The 14,519-nt window shown below is 41.9% G+C and overlaps 2 protein-coding genes across 3 annotated transcripts; both read left to right on the forward strand.

Annotated features, from left to right (window-relative positions):
* Positions 1-1,157: 1,157 nt before the first annotated feature.
* zgc:100920 (uncharacterized protein LOC445241 homolog) lies at positions 1,158-5,539 on the forward strand. The gene is made up of 7 exons (XM_026367265.1): positions 1,158-1,322; positions 2,251-2,388; positions 2,756-2,836; positions 3,622-3,819; positions 4,593-4,653; positions 4,928-4,997; positions 5,084-5,539. The coding sequence occupies exons 1-6, from the start codon at positions 1,269-1,271 to the stop codon at positions 4,981-4,983; spliced, it is 588 nt and encodes a 195-aa protein (XP_026223050.1). The 5' UTR covers positions 1,158-1,268; the 3' UTR covers positions 4,984-4,997; positions 5,084-5,539.
* A 674-nt stretch (positions 5,540-6,213) lies between these two features.
* On the forward strand, positions 6,214-11,166 carry ythdf1 (YTH N(6)-methyladenosine RNA binding protein 1). 2 transcript variants are annotated; one of them, XM_026367199.1, is made up of 6 exons: positions 6,214-6,570; positions 6,972-6,999; positions 7,651-7,745; positions 7,844-9,481; positions 9,762-9,806; positions 10,145-11,166. In XM_026367199.1, exons 1-6 carry the CDS (start codon positions 6,541-6,543, stop codon positions 10,157-10,159), a joined length of 1,851 nt encoding a protein of 616 aa, XP_026222984.1. In that variant the 5' UTR covers positions 6,214-6,540; the 3' UTR covers positions 10,160-11,166. The 2 variants fall into 2 exon arrangements, with proteins under 2 accessions (XP_026222984.1, XP_026222982.1); XM_026367197.1 differs by lacking the exon at positions 6,214-6,570 and having other exon boundaries at positions 6,580-6,999.
* Positions 11,167-14,519: the final 3,353 nt, after the last annotated feature.

The raw sequence follows: 14,519 nt of genomic DNA on the forward strand, positions 1-14,519 counted from the left end.
TGAGCTGTGGGTAGGAGCCTTTATTAATCTACTGGAACATGAGAGTGGATTTGAAGGGAAGTTACACAGAAGAGTCAGAACCTTCATATGTTTTTGTCTTTTCCACTTTATTGACACCTAATACAGGTAAACTGATGAAAACTAACAGTATCTTCTCTGGCACGTGCTTTAATATAGTGGGCCAACCCTGTGTGTGTGTGTGTGTGTGTGTGTGTGTGTGTGTGTGTGTGTGTGTGTGTGTGTGTGTGTGTGTGTGTGTGTTTTAACTTGGTGTGTCTGGTTGTGACCTGCAGCTCACACACACCTTTGAAGCGCACACAGCTCCCATTACCACCACCTGCTGGTGTCTTTAGAGCACTGTGCGAGTTCAACCACCTATCAGGTGGCGGGAGACGGTGTTGCTGTATGAGGGTCAATCCATGCCACAAGGAGGGAGCAACGGAGGCAGTGTAGTATGGCGGGCTGCTGGTGTTTGAATGACTACACCACAGACAGATGTTACTATGTGCGGAATTAGACATCATCAGGTGTAAAGAGCGACCTGCAGTGTGTCTCACGTCATCTCTCTTGGAACCGCAACAGAGGTGGTACCAAAAAAATCAGGTCCAAGGTACTGCCCACAACATTTGCCTAATGAAAAACAAAAGAAAATACAAGTAGAGTCCAGAGGACATGATCACCACGTTGCCTGCAGCAGAGACACCTCTACTTTGTCTCTCAAGCATTTGTTTCCATTCAAAAAAAAATAAAAAATCAAACGTGTGTGGAGCTCTGACTGCAATGTTCTCTACATTAATACATGTCATTTTAACACTTGCCACACTGTTTTCCACACTTTGAGGTTTGATGGGGTTGTTTTAAAAGCACCCCGCGGTTCTGCAGTGGTTTAATGGCACCTGTTCAATTATCCTGACGCGCCCATCTGTTCATTTGCATCTGTATTTATTGTGGAACACTGAGTGGTGTCCAGAAAGGTCCCGCAGTGTCCCCCAGTCTGACTTTGTCCTTCAGGGTTTCCCCTTCTTCTGCTTTGTGGCACTAACAGTTCTTCATAGAGCCGACCCTCCCCCTTCTCCGTAGCTTTCAGTCAGGGACGGCCTACGTGTTTTCCTCCCGAGGGGAAGTGCACCGTGCGCGTCTGGAGATGGATGCGAGGCTCCGCACGTTTGGATCTTGTGTTTGGCTCAGTTTTTAAAGATCCGGTCACTTCACGGTTGTTATTCACCATCACCCCCCACAGAGCCAGCAGGAGCGGAGAGGAGAAGAAGATGGGCTGCTGCTCGGCACGATGCATGCTCATCCTCCTGTGTTGCGCGCAGCTGGTAAGATGTTTTTTTTTTTCTCTCTCACTCTTGACGCTCAGACATAAACTCATCTGTAAATCTGTTTATGTCAGCCGCTGTGTTTTTTCTCTGCCTTAGTGAGGAACTCATACTAATCTAAATGACCACAAAAAGACAACGTAGAGCTTTATTTTGATGAATTAAACGCATAAATCAGACAACACAGAGTTCTTGTTTGCCAAAAAAGAAAGTTCCTGTGTTGGTTCCTATAAGACAATAATGTAAAATAACTGATTAAATAGGCAACTGGTTTAATATATTCCTTGATTCCATGTTTAGTGACTAATATTTATTTAGGTTTCTCAACTGCAGACTAAAATGAATAAAAAAAATTATTATTATTATTATTATTATTATTATTATTATTATTATTATTCAGCAATTGGTCGTATAATACATTTATTGTTTGGCAGAAAATTTGATAAAAATTGTATAAATCAAAAACTGTTTAAAGTATTTTTTAAAACACAAAAGCCTCCTACATGCAATTGATTGTTAATTGCAGACTACAGAAATTATGTCTCTGTATATTTGAATAAAGTTTGAAATAGCAGAAATATCTATTTAAATGACCCACACCCACCACAATGAGGGGCTGCACCCACTTTGTCCCCCTCTCTGTTTCCCACCCTTCCCCCGACTCTTCATGACTGACTGGGGCAGTGACCCAGTCTGTGATTTTTCCCAGCATGCTTTGTCCCTCATGGCTTAATTGCCTTGACAACTTAGAAGAAAAAAAAAACAACCCTGTGTGATTCCCACTGTGATCAAAAGATCACAGTGTTGTGAGCCAAGGCCACACAGTCTGATCTGGGACAGACTTCTGTAACAAACAGAGCATCTTCAATAACTCCACTTTTTCCGTAGCGGTCTTTAAACTGTGGTTCTTGTCATGTTGACCCTCCAGATCACTGCTGTGGAGCGGCAGGTGTTTGACTTCCTCGGATACCAGTGGGCTCCCATCATGATCAACTTTTTTCACATCATCATGATCATCCTGGGCTTGTTTGGTGCCATCCAGTACAGATCGCGTTACATTATCATGGTAAAATAAGAGTTTCTCGTTAAAGTACAGAATAATGAACTTTTCAGCAATTTTACAAATACAGGACAATAAATACAAGATGTCAGTCATGTCGTGAAATACTTTACCTCTTTTAAACCTTAACATCTTAACATTTAGATGGAAGTCGCTCTTTGCTAACAACTCATTTAAAGTGATGGTGGATCTGACGTTTTTCACAGGAGGCAGCTTTCTGCAGCGACTGGAGCTTCTGCTTTCACCTCTAACAATTGCATTTTGTGATTGTTAATGTAAAAAACCAACCAGTTAAGATGTGTTTTCAGTCTTTATACTCTACAGAAGGTTTGTTAGTTTCATTCATTTTCACTCTAGTGTTGTGTTTGCTCAGTACCTGCTGTGGACGTTGCTGTGGGTCGGCTGGAATGTCTTTGTGAGCTGTCTCTACTTGGATCTGGGAGGGCTTTCAAAGGTGAGTCTAATGATCACGTCAGTGTCAGTTAATTAGATACCCCCACAGCTACAGCCTCTAAATACAGTGTTCTCCCTATGTTATTGGCTTCTTTCAGGACCTGTCTCCAATTACAGGCACACAATAACACACCTTTACAGTATGTTTGTGATCTCAGTTACAAAGCATGTCATTTCAGGAAGGGACAGTGGAGATTTATGGTCTATCTGCACAGGAGGAGATACTGAATGTATGACGTGTTTGTGGTCTTTGTTCATGAGCAGTATTAAATAACAACGACGTTGGCTGTAGTATCTTGTTTCATTAAAGTGGTGTTGAAAGTTTTGAAATTATTAATTATTACAGATATTGTGCTTCTCTGAATCAGTAAGATGTATTTAGTAAAAAAAAATCAGGATCATGACTTTACAATTATTATGGAGCAAAAGTGTTCAACCCAGCCTGGAACAGAACCAAATCATCTCCATTTACAGACAGTTTGTCAACCTGTGGACTGATGAATATCTTTGAGACTTTGTAACTTTTCAGTTGTAAACCAATAATCCTTGATCTCAGTGTCTTCTGGGATCTCTTTTTTGAAGATGTATGGTATATAAGGTATTAACAGATGCTTCTTGTACACAGCAAACTCTGACAAAGTGTTTTTATAAATTGAAGTAGGGCACCTAATAAATCATGTTATAGGAGACCTGGTCCTTGCTGCATGTCAGGTTTCCTTCTTACACTCTCTGTACTCTAATAAAACAGAAATAGGAAACGTTCCTCTTTCTATTTTGTCTCTGCAGGACAGCGACATCCTTTCCCTCGGAGTGTCATCACATCACTCATGGTGGAAGGACAACGGGCCGGGGTGTGCGACTGAGGGCCTTCCCTCTGCTGGGTGGGAGAACCAGCAAAACCCTGAGCTGACCACAGTGCTGAGCTGCTGGCTGGAATACCAATACATAGAAATCCTGCACTGCATTGTCCAGCTCCTCGTATCGGTGAGTGTCTGCTCATCACGTTACTGTTGGACTTAAATGCGGTGATAATTAAACAAAGTCGACAGAACTACTCTGTAATGCATAAAAAAAAACATCATTTCATTAATCATTGGTCATTGTTTTCATATCACTAAATATGCATCTGCACCCACATAAATGAACTGTTGCTTAGCAACAGCAACTGTAAATTGCAAAACAGAGAAATAAAACAGTTGAGAAAGGCAACGTATTCTCACTCTGATGTCTAGTTTTCAGTTTTCAGTTTTCTGATGTTTAGTTTCAGTCATGCCTGTAGCTCCTGTACTGTATCCCTTTAATTTATTTACTGTAATTCAGAGATGAATGATTGTCGTTGCTGATTCATCTGCAAGTTATTCTGATTCACTGTTGACTTTACAGCCACAGATTGTGAAAAAATATTTTTATTTTCAAGATGACATGTTCAATTGTCACAGATCTCTCATGATATGACCTCCATAATCACATTAAAGAGGTGCGAGTCCACACAGGTGTTTCTCTCACTGCACAGAGGTGCCATGTAGAGTTGCACACACAGCTGGCATCTTCACTAAAGGTTGTTTGTGATTAATTTGCTTTTTAATTATTTATTATTTACATGTTTGCTTTTCTTAACGTGATGAGCCAAAAAGTCCTTATGAGTTAAAAAAAGAATAGGTAATCAAGACTTTTCAATGAAAACTCTGCTTAGAAAATGAAAAAAATGAAACATTTTTTCTCAGCATCTTGTATCGTTCTTGTATTCATTTCCACAGCTCCTGGGATTTGTTTATGCCTGCTATTTCATCAGCATTTTTTCAGATGAGGAAGACAACTGTAAGTAACAATGATATGATATGACATTGATCTGACAAATATATATTTATATTTATAATATTTTTACATACAATAAATCATTATTATATAAGAATCCATGATGTGGAAACATCATAATGACATGTTATTTCAAGATCTGCATGTATTACAGTTGTTTTTACTGCAGCTTTTGTATCTGCATGTATTATTTTTATTATTACACTTTTCCTCCTCAATTGTAGATTTGATTTGTGTACAATTTTTCAAAAAGTTTTTCTTTCCTCATCTCTTGTAGTTAATTTCATTGGTGAAATCCATCATCCCACCAAACCCTCTCAGATGTTTTTCTAGTGTAAAAACATGAGGTCAGTAGGTTCCTGACTGCTAGTCTATCTACAATACGACAATTTCGCCATCTATGCTTGTTCAACATTTCTGTTATTTTTGTTAGATTATAAATAATGGTGAGAAAAGCTGAAAAAGAAGCAAACAGAAGTAGAAACACCTCTGAAGACTGGAATCAATCACCTTTGGCCTGGGTCTCAATAAATCACCTGCCACAGATGCTGAACCTCACTGTACTGCAAATGCAGTATGTCACTGTATAAAACACATTTATAGGCCAGACGTCAAGTGGTGTAAGACTGAAAGTTTAATTGTGTGTGTGTGTGTGTGTGTGTGTGTGTGTGTGTGTGTGTGTGTGTGTGTGTGTGTGTGTGTGTGTGTGTGTGTGTGTGTGTGTGTGTGAAAGAGGTGTCTGATGTTAAGCACTCAAGGAAAGCTATCTTACTGAAAAGTGTGATTTGAGAACAAAGAAGCTGTTTCTGATGTTTTGTAAAATGTATAAATTATTCATGCGTGTTCTTTTAGTTAGGAAAAGTGTTGTGTATGTTATAATTAAGTGAAATAAATCACATCTACAGCACAGCTTGTGTTTGAACTGCACGTCTTTATTGTTGAAGGATAAGTCTGGTGATGTTCTATATTTTTGTTATGTAATCAAATGACCAAAACCAAGTATGTATTGATCCTAAAACTATCTGTGTAGCTCAAACCTGATGTAACCTGTTTCTCTTTGCCATTAAGCTTTATTGTTGTTAAAACTATAAGTTTGAGAGTCCGTCAGTATAGTCGAGTCTTCCCTCGCCACTGGTTTTGTTTAAGGTGGAATGGACTGACCGTTACATTGCCAGGTTTTATTTTTTCATGAGAGTTGTTTTTTATTTTATTATTATTATTATTATTAAAGACGAACTCCCTAAAATCTTTTTTCTTGCAGCTGCATAGTGAGAAAAAACACAGAATGTAGCTTATCATGTGTCAGGCTTTAAAGTATATTAGAATATGGAATGATTGAGGAGCAGAATATGTTTCTGTGTGTATTTGAGATATTTCTTTATTTATTTAGACGTTTGAACTCCACATTGGGACTAAAGAAGACTTTGATCAGTACAACCACAGGGGGCGGTAATGCGACATCCAGGATGCGTTAAACCAGGAGAAAGAAGAAGAAGAAGAAGAAGAAAAAAAGGCCCTGCGTGCATAACGTCACTTGCGTCATTTCCGCTCGCAGTCCCCGGATGAAGCTACCGCTGGGGCCAGTGAGCGCAGTAACCGAGCTTGTCGGGTCTTCATCTAATGGTCAGGGGCTCGGAGCGGATTGAAGCCCCGCTGGATTCATGTGGACAGGGAGGCGCGGAGTGGCAGCAGGACCAAGACAAGTGAAGTGACCGCTCCGAGCAGAGACACCGGCTAACACCTGCTGCTAACTGTTCAACTATAAGCAAAGTAACGTTGACGCGGAGCAGGGGAGAGCTTCTCCAGCTATTAGCCTGTCCACAGAGCGGAGTTTGTGCAGCGTACACACTGTGCGTATTGTCAGGGTTTAACACAACACCTGGAGGATAAATGATGTCTGCTGCTAGTATTGACCCTCAGGTAAGCAGCGCCAACAAACGCAACGCTTCAGATGTGCATTTCCACATGGAGCCGAGATGTGCGGTGTGTGCATCCCACTCCGAAGACGATGCTACCACTGCCTGCTAGTCAGCTATGTTAGTTAGCCAAGTGAGAGGGGGGCTTAGCTAGAAAACTGCTCTCTGTTGCTAAACTACGAAGGCCTGGACCATAGCCTCCAGTGACTGGTGGACTGGTAGCCAAAACATTACGCAGCGTCTCATCTGTCAGTCAGTCCGTTTTTCAGAGGAATTGTTTGAGTACATCTTAGTGTGGAGCTACATGACAATGTGCGATGACTCGATTAACAATTGTGACTAATGCAAGGCTCTCCTCTCCTTCTCCTTTTACATGCATTCCTCTTCTTCAATATGACCGCTAAGACATCAAAAGGACAAGATGCAAGCAAAGGTAAGACGAAATCGGTAAACATATGTTCAGATGTTTCTGTATCTGAAGATGTCAGGAGTAAACAGTCGAGTAGGTATCACCTGACACCTCATACAGCCCCGTGCAAAAGTGTTTAGCACCGAAACTAAAATGAGGATACTTCATGGAAGCAGTACATTTGTGCACAGTTTTTCAAGGTACTTTGCAGGTAGGTAGTTAAAGTATGGGGGCATACCATATGATGTAGGAGTCTGTGTCCTTCTCGTCTATGAAGAACATGTCTTTAAGACTGTGGTTGTATGTTTGGGTTCAGTGTCATGCTGCAGAATTAATTTGTGATTGATAAGACACCTCCCTGACAGTAATATGTGATGGATACAAATGTAAACATCTGCAACTTTTGCAAATTATTGTATCTGACATAAATGACTCATGTTTAGTTGTAGTCTTTATGTCAACAGGCAATATGTCCAACAACGTCTTTGCATCATTCATGTGTTATAACCCATGTTTATTTTGTAACTGAATGTAGAATGCATCATAGCATTATGAATCATAGCAATATAGTTAGAAGTCTGGAGACTCTACATCCCAGGTATTTTAGCAATAGGTTGTTTAGAGCTTTTTATAATTCTGATGTGCATTTTTGACAGCATTTTGATTTCTTTGCAGCGTTTCCAGTTTCTGTGCAGAATGGATCCCTCCATCAGAAAGATACAGTCCATGACAGTGACTTTGAGCCCTATCTTACTGGCCAGTCCAATCAGGTGAGCAACACATCTAGATTTGTACCATTCTGTATCTGTTTTACTGCTTTTTTTATTTTTGGCCCCACATATGATCTTTGTTCTGTTTCTGTTTGTAGAATAACAGCTATCAGTCCATGACAGACCCTTACCTGTCCAGCTACTATGCCCCCTCCATTGGATTTCCCTACCCTCTCAGTGAGGCTCCTTGGTCTACAGGTGGTGACCCACCAATTCCCTACCTAACACCCTATGCCCCCCTCAGCAACGGAGACCATCACTTCATGCATGATACGGTGTTTGGGCAGCCAGGTGGGCTAAGCAGCAGCATCTACCCTCACAGGTTTAACTTTTTTCCGGACAACCCAGCCTTTTCTGCTTGGGGCACCAGTGGTTCACAGGGCCAGCAGACTCAGAGCTCAGCCTATGGGGGGAGTTACAGCTACCCACCCAGCTCTCTGGGAGGCACCTTGGTCCCTGATGGTCAGACAGGTTTCCATAGTGACACCCTGAGCAAGGCTCCAGGTATGAACAGTCTAGAGCAGGGCATGCTGGGCCTCAAAATAGGTGGAGATGTGACAGGAAGTGGCTCAGGTGTGAAGGGTGCTGGCTCTGTGATTGGTGGAGGTGGCAGTGTAGCTGCAGCTGTTGCCACAGGCAACGGTGGCACACCAATCGGAATGCCTCCTCCGAAACCTACATCGTGGGCTGCTATTGCCAGTAAACCTGCCAAGCTGCAGCAGCAAAAGACCAAGAACAAGTCTGGCACTCCTTTAGCAGGAGGAGCTCTGCCTCCGCCCGCCATTAAACACAACATAGACATAGATACATGGGATAATAAAGGCATTGCTACCAAGATGGCCCCTCCTCTGCCCCCCCACCACCACCACCAACAGCATCAGCCACAGCTGCACTCTCACGCTCCCAGTCTCCTACCCCCACTTCAACAGTCCCTACAGTCTGCCCAGTCCCTCGTGCAGCAGATGACCATGCAGGGTCCTCCACCTCCTCCTCCTCAGCCGTACCAGAACCACAACGCTGCACCAGCGCCTCAGACGCGCTGGGTAGCACCACGCAACCGCAACTTGTGTTACAGTGGTGGAAGCTTGGACAGCAGCGGCTCCTCTAATAGCGGTGGTCTTGGTAACGGAGGTGGAGGGGGTGGGGGTGTGCCTCCTCAGCTAGGCTCAGAGTCCCACCCTGTGTTGGAGAAGCTGCGAGCAGCCCACAGCTACAACCCCAAGGACTTTGACTGGAACCTGAAGAATGGCCGCGTGTTCATCATCAAAAGCTACTCTGAGGACGACATCCACCGCTCCATCAAGTACTCCATCTGGTGCAGCACGGAGCATGGCAACAAGCGTTTGGACTCAGCCTACAGGGCGATGAACGCGAAAGGTCCCGTCTACTTGTTGTTCAGTGTCAATGGCAGTGGCCATTTCTGTGGTGTGGCCGAGATGCGCTCCCCGGTGGACTATGGCACCAGTGCTGGTGTTTGGGCGCAGGACAAGTGGAAGGGCAAGTTTGATGTGAACTGGTTGTTTGTTAAGGACGTGCCTAATAGCCAGCTGCGCCACATCCGCCTGGAGAACAATGACAACAAGCCAGTCACCAACTCACGTGACACTCAAGAGGTTCCTCTGGAGAAGGCGAAGCAGGTGCTCAAGATTATCGCCCAGTACAAACACACCACCTCCATCTTTGATGACTTTTCCCACTACGAGAAGAAGCAGGAGGAGGAGGAGGTAGTGAAGAAGGTATGTCATTTCCTTTAGACTTAACACATTTGGATTAGGTAATGAAGATAGTTATGGAGTGTATGAAAAATATTGAGTTGGGGAGGAACCTTATGTTTAAAAAAAAAACAAAACATAAACTTGTGACGAAGAAAATAAAGTGCGCTGCTGTCAAAATACTTTCGTGACCAATCAGGTTAAAAGAAAGGCTCAGAATTTGTATGTTAAGTGATTGAATTTGTTAATGTGAGGTTTCAATAAAGTTTTTCTTCTGCTTTTCTTTTTTTTTTTTGATAAATAGAGCTACGAACCTGCCTCAATACAAAGCCGATCCCGGATTGATCAGGTAGTCTATTATCTTTATTCTCTCTCTCTTTAGTGCCACTTTACACACATGTAAAATCATCAATTTTATTTTAAAGCCCTGATGTCTTCATTACACCAGACAAAACATTTGATGTATGCAACAATTCAGTTATAGTGATCTAAACAACAGAAGTTTCAAAACCTCAAATTATCAGAATGTAATTCCACTAAAAGTCAATTAATTATAATATTGATTCACTGATCTATTTTCATAGAGAACTGCAAAAAATGCTTCACAATATTAATAATATATTATTACTAAGTAGTAATTTGTTTGACCGTATCTGATCATTTGGTTTTTATTCCCTCTCCATTCAGGATCGTCAGAAGTAAACAGTAGAAGGCGGCTTCTGAAAGCTTGGTCCTGTCTCGGGTGGATATTCTGCAATTTAGATTTCAAAATAAAACACAAGGACATAAAGAAAATAAAAACTAATATTTTTTTCTATTTAATTTTGTTGACTTTGGCCCATGTCAAACTTTTGAGCCACGTTGTTCCTGGTTCCCCAGTCTTTTAAGATGTGTGCAGGGATGAAGCTAGTTCCATCAGTTGAATCACTTCACTGATCTCTATTTTCTTTTTTTTTTTAGCCTTATAAATCTCTGTTGGTACCCTGGATTGCATTCTTGCATTCTTAAGTAAATATAAATATCTGCACGTCTGTTTTGAAAATCTCTTGACATCATGCTGCTGATATTCAGTGACTGTTCACTTTGTGGTTTGTGTGTTGGAGAAATGTTAAGTGCTTGTATTGGTTGATCTTAATGAGTGAGCAACACTTTATTGACAAATGTCTGCTATCTGTGTGTGGCCAGTTGTACTTTATATTATCGGAAGAAAAAAGAACCCATATAATGCTCCTTGTTTTCAGATGAGGAGCATCCTACTTTGGTGCAGGAATGTGTACACTGAAAGTTTCTGTATGCGTAGACATAATCGTGCAAGGTTGTGACATTAGGAAGCATAAACGTTAGAAAAATGTTTTAAGAAACGTATCACCCGACTTACAACTGATTTCAATTTAACATTAAGGTGGAGAACGTGTGGGATTTTCTTTTCCCTCCAGAGCGGGGCCTTAACATTTAGTTTCAGCAGTAGTGTACTGTACATTTTCCTTTTATTCTTTTTTTTTTTTTTTCTGTACTGTACCTCAAATTTTTCAGCTAGAGATTCAGGGAAAAGATGTCTAGAGATCAAATGCTCTTAAAGGTGGTCCCTCTCTTTCTTCTCTACAGAATGAGAATACAAACATACTGTATGTGTTCAAGTTTTTATCGACGCAATTTGCTTTACTTGTGTTTCTGTTACAGTGACTTTTATTTCCCTGTGTTCCCGGCTGTTCTAACAGGGGGTCTCTGTTTATGAAATTATGGAGGTAATGTAGCATGTACTGCTTTTTAAACTTCTCTCTCTTTTTTTTTCTTAACATCATTATAATCTTGGCATTTTCTTCATCATTTTCATTGGATATAATTAACTATAACCTGTCCATGTCATCCTCAGAAAATGTAAGCTTTAATGTATCTGCATTTCTAACTGAGATCGCCTCAAAATGTAAGCTGTAGCATTATACTTAACTGATTTAGCGTTAACTGTATGAAAACTCCAGAGACTAGCCTATATGGTATATGTTTGTGACTTTTCTTTTTCTTTTTTAATTGCTTGCTGTCTTGTGTGTATGTGTATGCAAGAGCGAAAGAACAGAGAGGGAGTATGACTGTGGAGCAATCAGAGTTATATAATGATATTGGAATATAGAAAATTTATGCAACAAAAAAAAAAAGGTTTTAAGTCACCCCTGAATTAAATATCTGTTGTATCAGAGGTTGCTATCACATTCTTAGATTTGATCATGTTCATTATTAAAGATATACTTATCTGTTGTTTCTGTTTTTTTATTATTGGAACATTGGTGTTTTTGTTTGTAAAGTCATTGTTATTTACACAGTTTAAAATCACATAAGCCTTTACATCCTGTATTTTAATCATAGCGATTTCAAAAAGTATCCTGCAGGAATCTGTTTGGTTGCTTTCTGAAATATGGCTGTTTGGATATTTTGGTCTCAACGCCTAAAAGGCTGATTTCTTGTTCCCACCTTTGTTCATTCAACTGTTTTTTGACATGTTTATCATGAAAATATTGGCTTTTCCTCACATTAGCTGTCTGGCTGAGGCCTCCAGCCACTGGACTCACAGATCAGAGGTCGTCCACGTTCTGCTCTGACTGTGCCTTAGTACACTGTTTGGCAACGAGCCCAATTGTCATCCTAGCATGAGCCATCATTCTTAGTATATATACTCAAAAAAGTTATCCAGGTGCAGGTCTAGAAAGTCTTTACTGGTGTGGCCAGAAGGGGGCACAAACTCACAGTCAAAGATGGATTGGATTATGAAACATGACCTGATCTTCACCAAAGTCACAAATATGTCACAAATTAAACCAGTTCTGTAAGAAACAATGATCCAAAACTCCTCCTGGACGTGGTGCCAGTCTAATCCACAGCTGGTGAAAGTGTTTGCTGGAGGTCATTGTTGCCAAAGGTGGTTCAACCAGTTTTAAGACACTGTTTCACTTACTTTTTCCACCACCGCTCTTTATGTTAGAGTGTGTTTAGTAAAGACATGTAAGATTGTGAGTGTGTTTCATCAGTTTAGAAATATTGTGTTTGTTGATATTTGTGACTTTGGTGAAGATCAGATCATATGTTATGATCAAGTTATAAACAGAACCTTTACCTGTTGTTGCACTGACAAATACTTGTGATTGTGGGGCTACTCCTAGTTACACCTCTGCCTTTTTCTGGGCCAACTACAGAGAAGTTTAATTCAACAGGAACACCGTGAGACCACTCCTTACATGTTGCAGCAGTATGGTTTGGCATCAACTTGAAACAAACTAGTGACCATGTTCATCAAGTGACTCAGTTAGTGTCTGTGTCTTGATCATGGGGTTTGGCTCAAAACAGCTCGTTGATGGTTGCAGCTTCTCCAATAAGAGGATTTGCTGCTTTTCTCTGTAAGCGTCATTATAAACTGAATATTTTAGGTGTAGGACTCGTAGTTAAACTCCTCCTAGCTGGACCCATTCGTTATCAGCTAACAGTTGTTAGGGGCTTGTACTGGTTGATCCCAGATGAAATCTGCAAATTTAAGAATATTTATGAGAAAGAATCAAAAACCCTCTCATGTGAGAAGTGGGAAAGGCTTAAAAATAATGCGCTGCCCATCAAAACAGATTCTTAGAAGTGGAATTGACTGACTTGTGGTTTATTAACCGGTGGTTGCAGCTCTAGCTGTTACATTTGTCTTTGTGAACTGGGGTGGATACTGTTATCTCAGAGAGAGAGAGAGAGAAAGAGAGAGAGAGAGCCTATAAATCAACCCCACAGATTTCCCATGAAAAATGCAGAGGAACCCCTGACTGAAGATGACTGATCAGTCAAAAGTATGAAATTACAATCAAATCTGCAGGAAAGGAAAATGGGTCATGAGCGTCAGGAAACAGGCAGCCTTTGTTCCTGGGAGCGCAGGCAGATGTTGTCCCCCTCTCTGCAGATGTTTCCCACAGAAGCTCTCCGTCTTCATGAATGATGCAGGACGTGCAGAGAGGGATTCCTCTCTTGGCATTCACCGCGTGCCTTAATTGTATGGCTAATAAATCAAGGTCCGCCGTGAACACGAGGAGCAGGAATCCTGGCCCTGATCGAGAAGCTGCATGAGCATCTGACACACACACACACACACACACACACACACACACACACACACACACACACACACACTGGGAAATAAGAAAAGAAAACATCAACACAAATGATTTCATGGGTCTGGGCGCCATTGTAGTGCAATTTAAATGTCCTCACAGTGCGATCTGAAGCTGAGAGGCTGTGGTTTAAACACGGAGCTGATGCTGCTTCATCTTCTTCTTCTTCATCTTCTTCATCTTCTTCTTCTTCATCTTCTCCTTCTCCTTCTCGTCCTTGTTGCTGTGGTCTCACATACTGAAGCTCCTCTTGTGTCTCCGGTCCAGCTCCACGCCTTCATGCCGCAACACGGCCGCCGGTTCCCAGGTCTGCAGCTCGGTGGAAACATCCCCTCTTACTGTGATCTGGTGGATCCGTGGAGTGAAGCAGGCCGAACAATGCCGTCCGCCGCGCCGAGGAGGGCGCACAGGCCCGCTGACGGTGTCCGCTCAGACTTGGAGTCAGGACCGACCGAGGCGCGCTTCAGCTCGGTGATGCCTTCTGGTTTAAATACGTAGCAGACTAGCTGTCGCTTTTCTGGATTATTTCACATTTCTCCACATCAAGCTTAAACCCCCCGTCCTGATTTGCGTGTGGCTTTCATGTCCTGGTCCTCATAGGCTGAAGCAGTAACGTCATGACGTGAACCCAGCGATCAAACGCTGAATGCGGCCCCATTACAGCGTCTGACAGTTTAGATTCACACAACGTACCCGAGCTGCTCCCGGTCGTACTGGGTTTTTTCCTCTGTGCGCACGGAGAAGCACTGCGGCTGCACCAGGCGCTGACCGGGGTCCTGAAACCGGAGCCGCGACGCATCCACGGACAAATCAAATCTAGTCGTTCAGTTTCAGTAGTTCATAGAGCTGTGCTGTCTCCTGCTGCAGTCTCATTTAGTTTGGAGAAAACAAAATGCAGTTTACAAAGGAAACTTGGTTGCAAATTTAGG

This window comes from Anabas testudineus, chromosome 7, assembly GCF_900324465.2.
Source record: "Anabas testudineus chromosome 7, fAnaTes1.2, whole genome shotgun sequence".
Taxonomy (NCBI): Eukaryota; Metazoa; Chordata; class Actinopteri; order Anabantiformes; family Anabantidae; genus Anabas; species Anabas testudineus.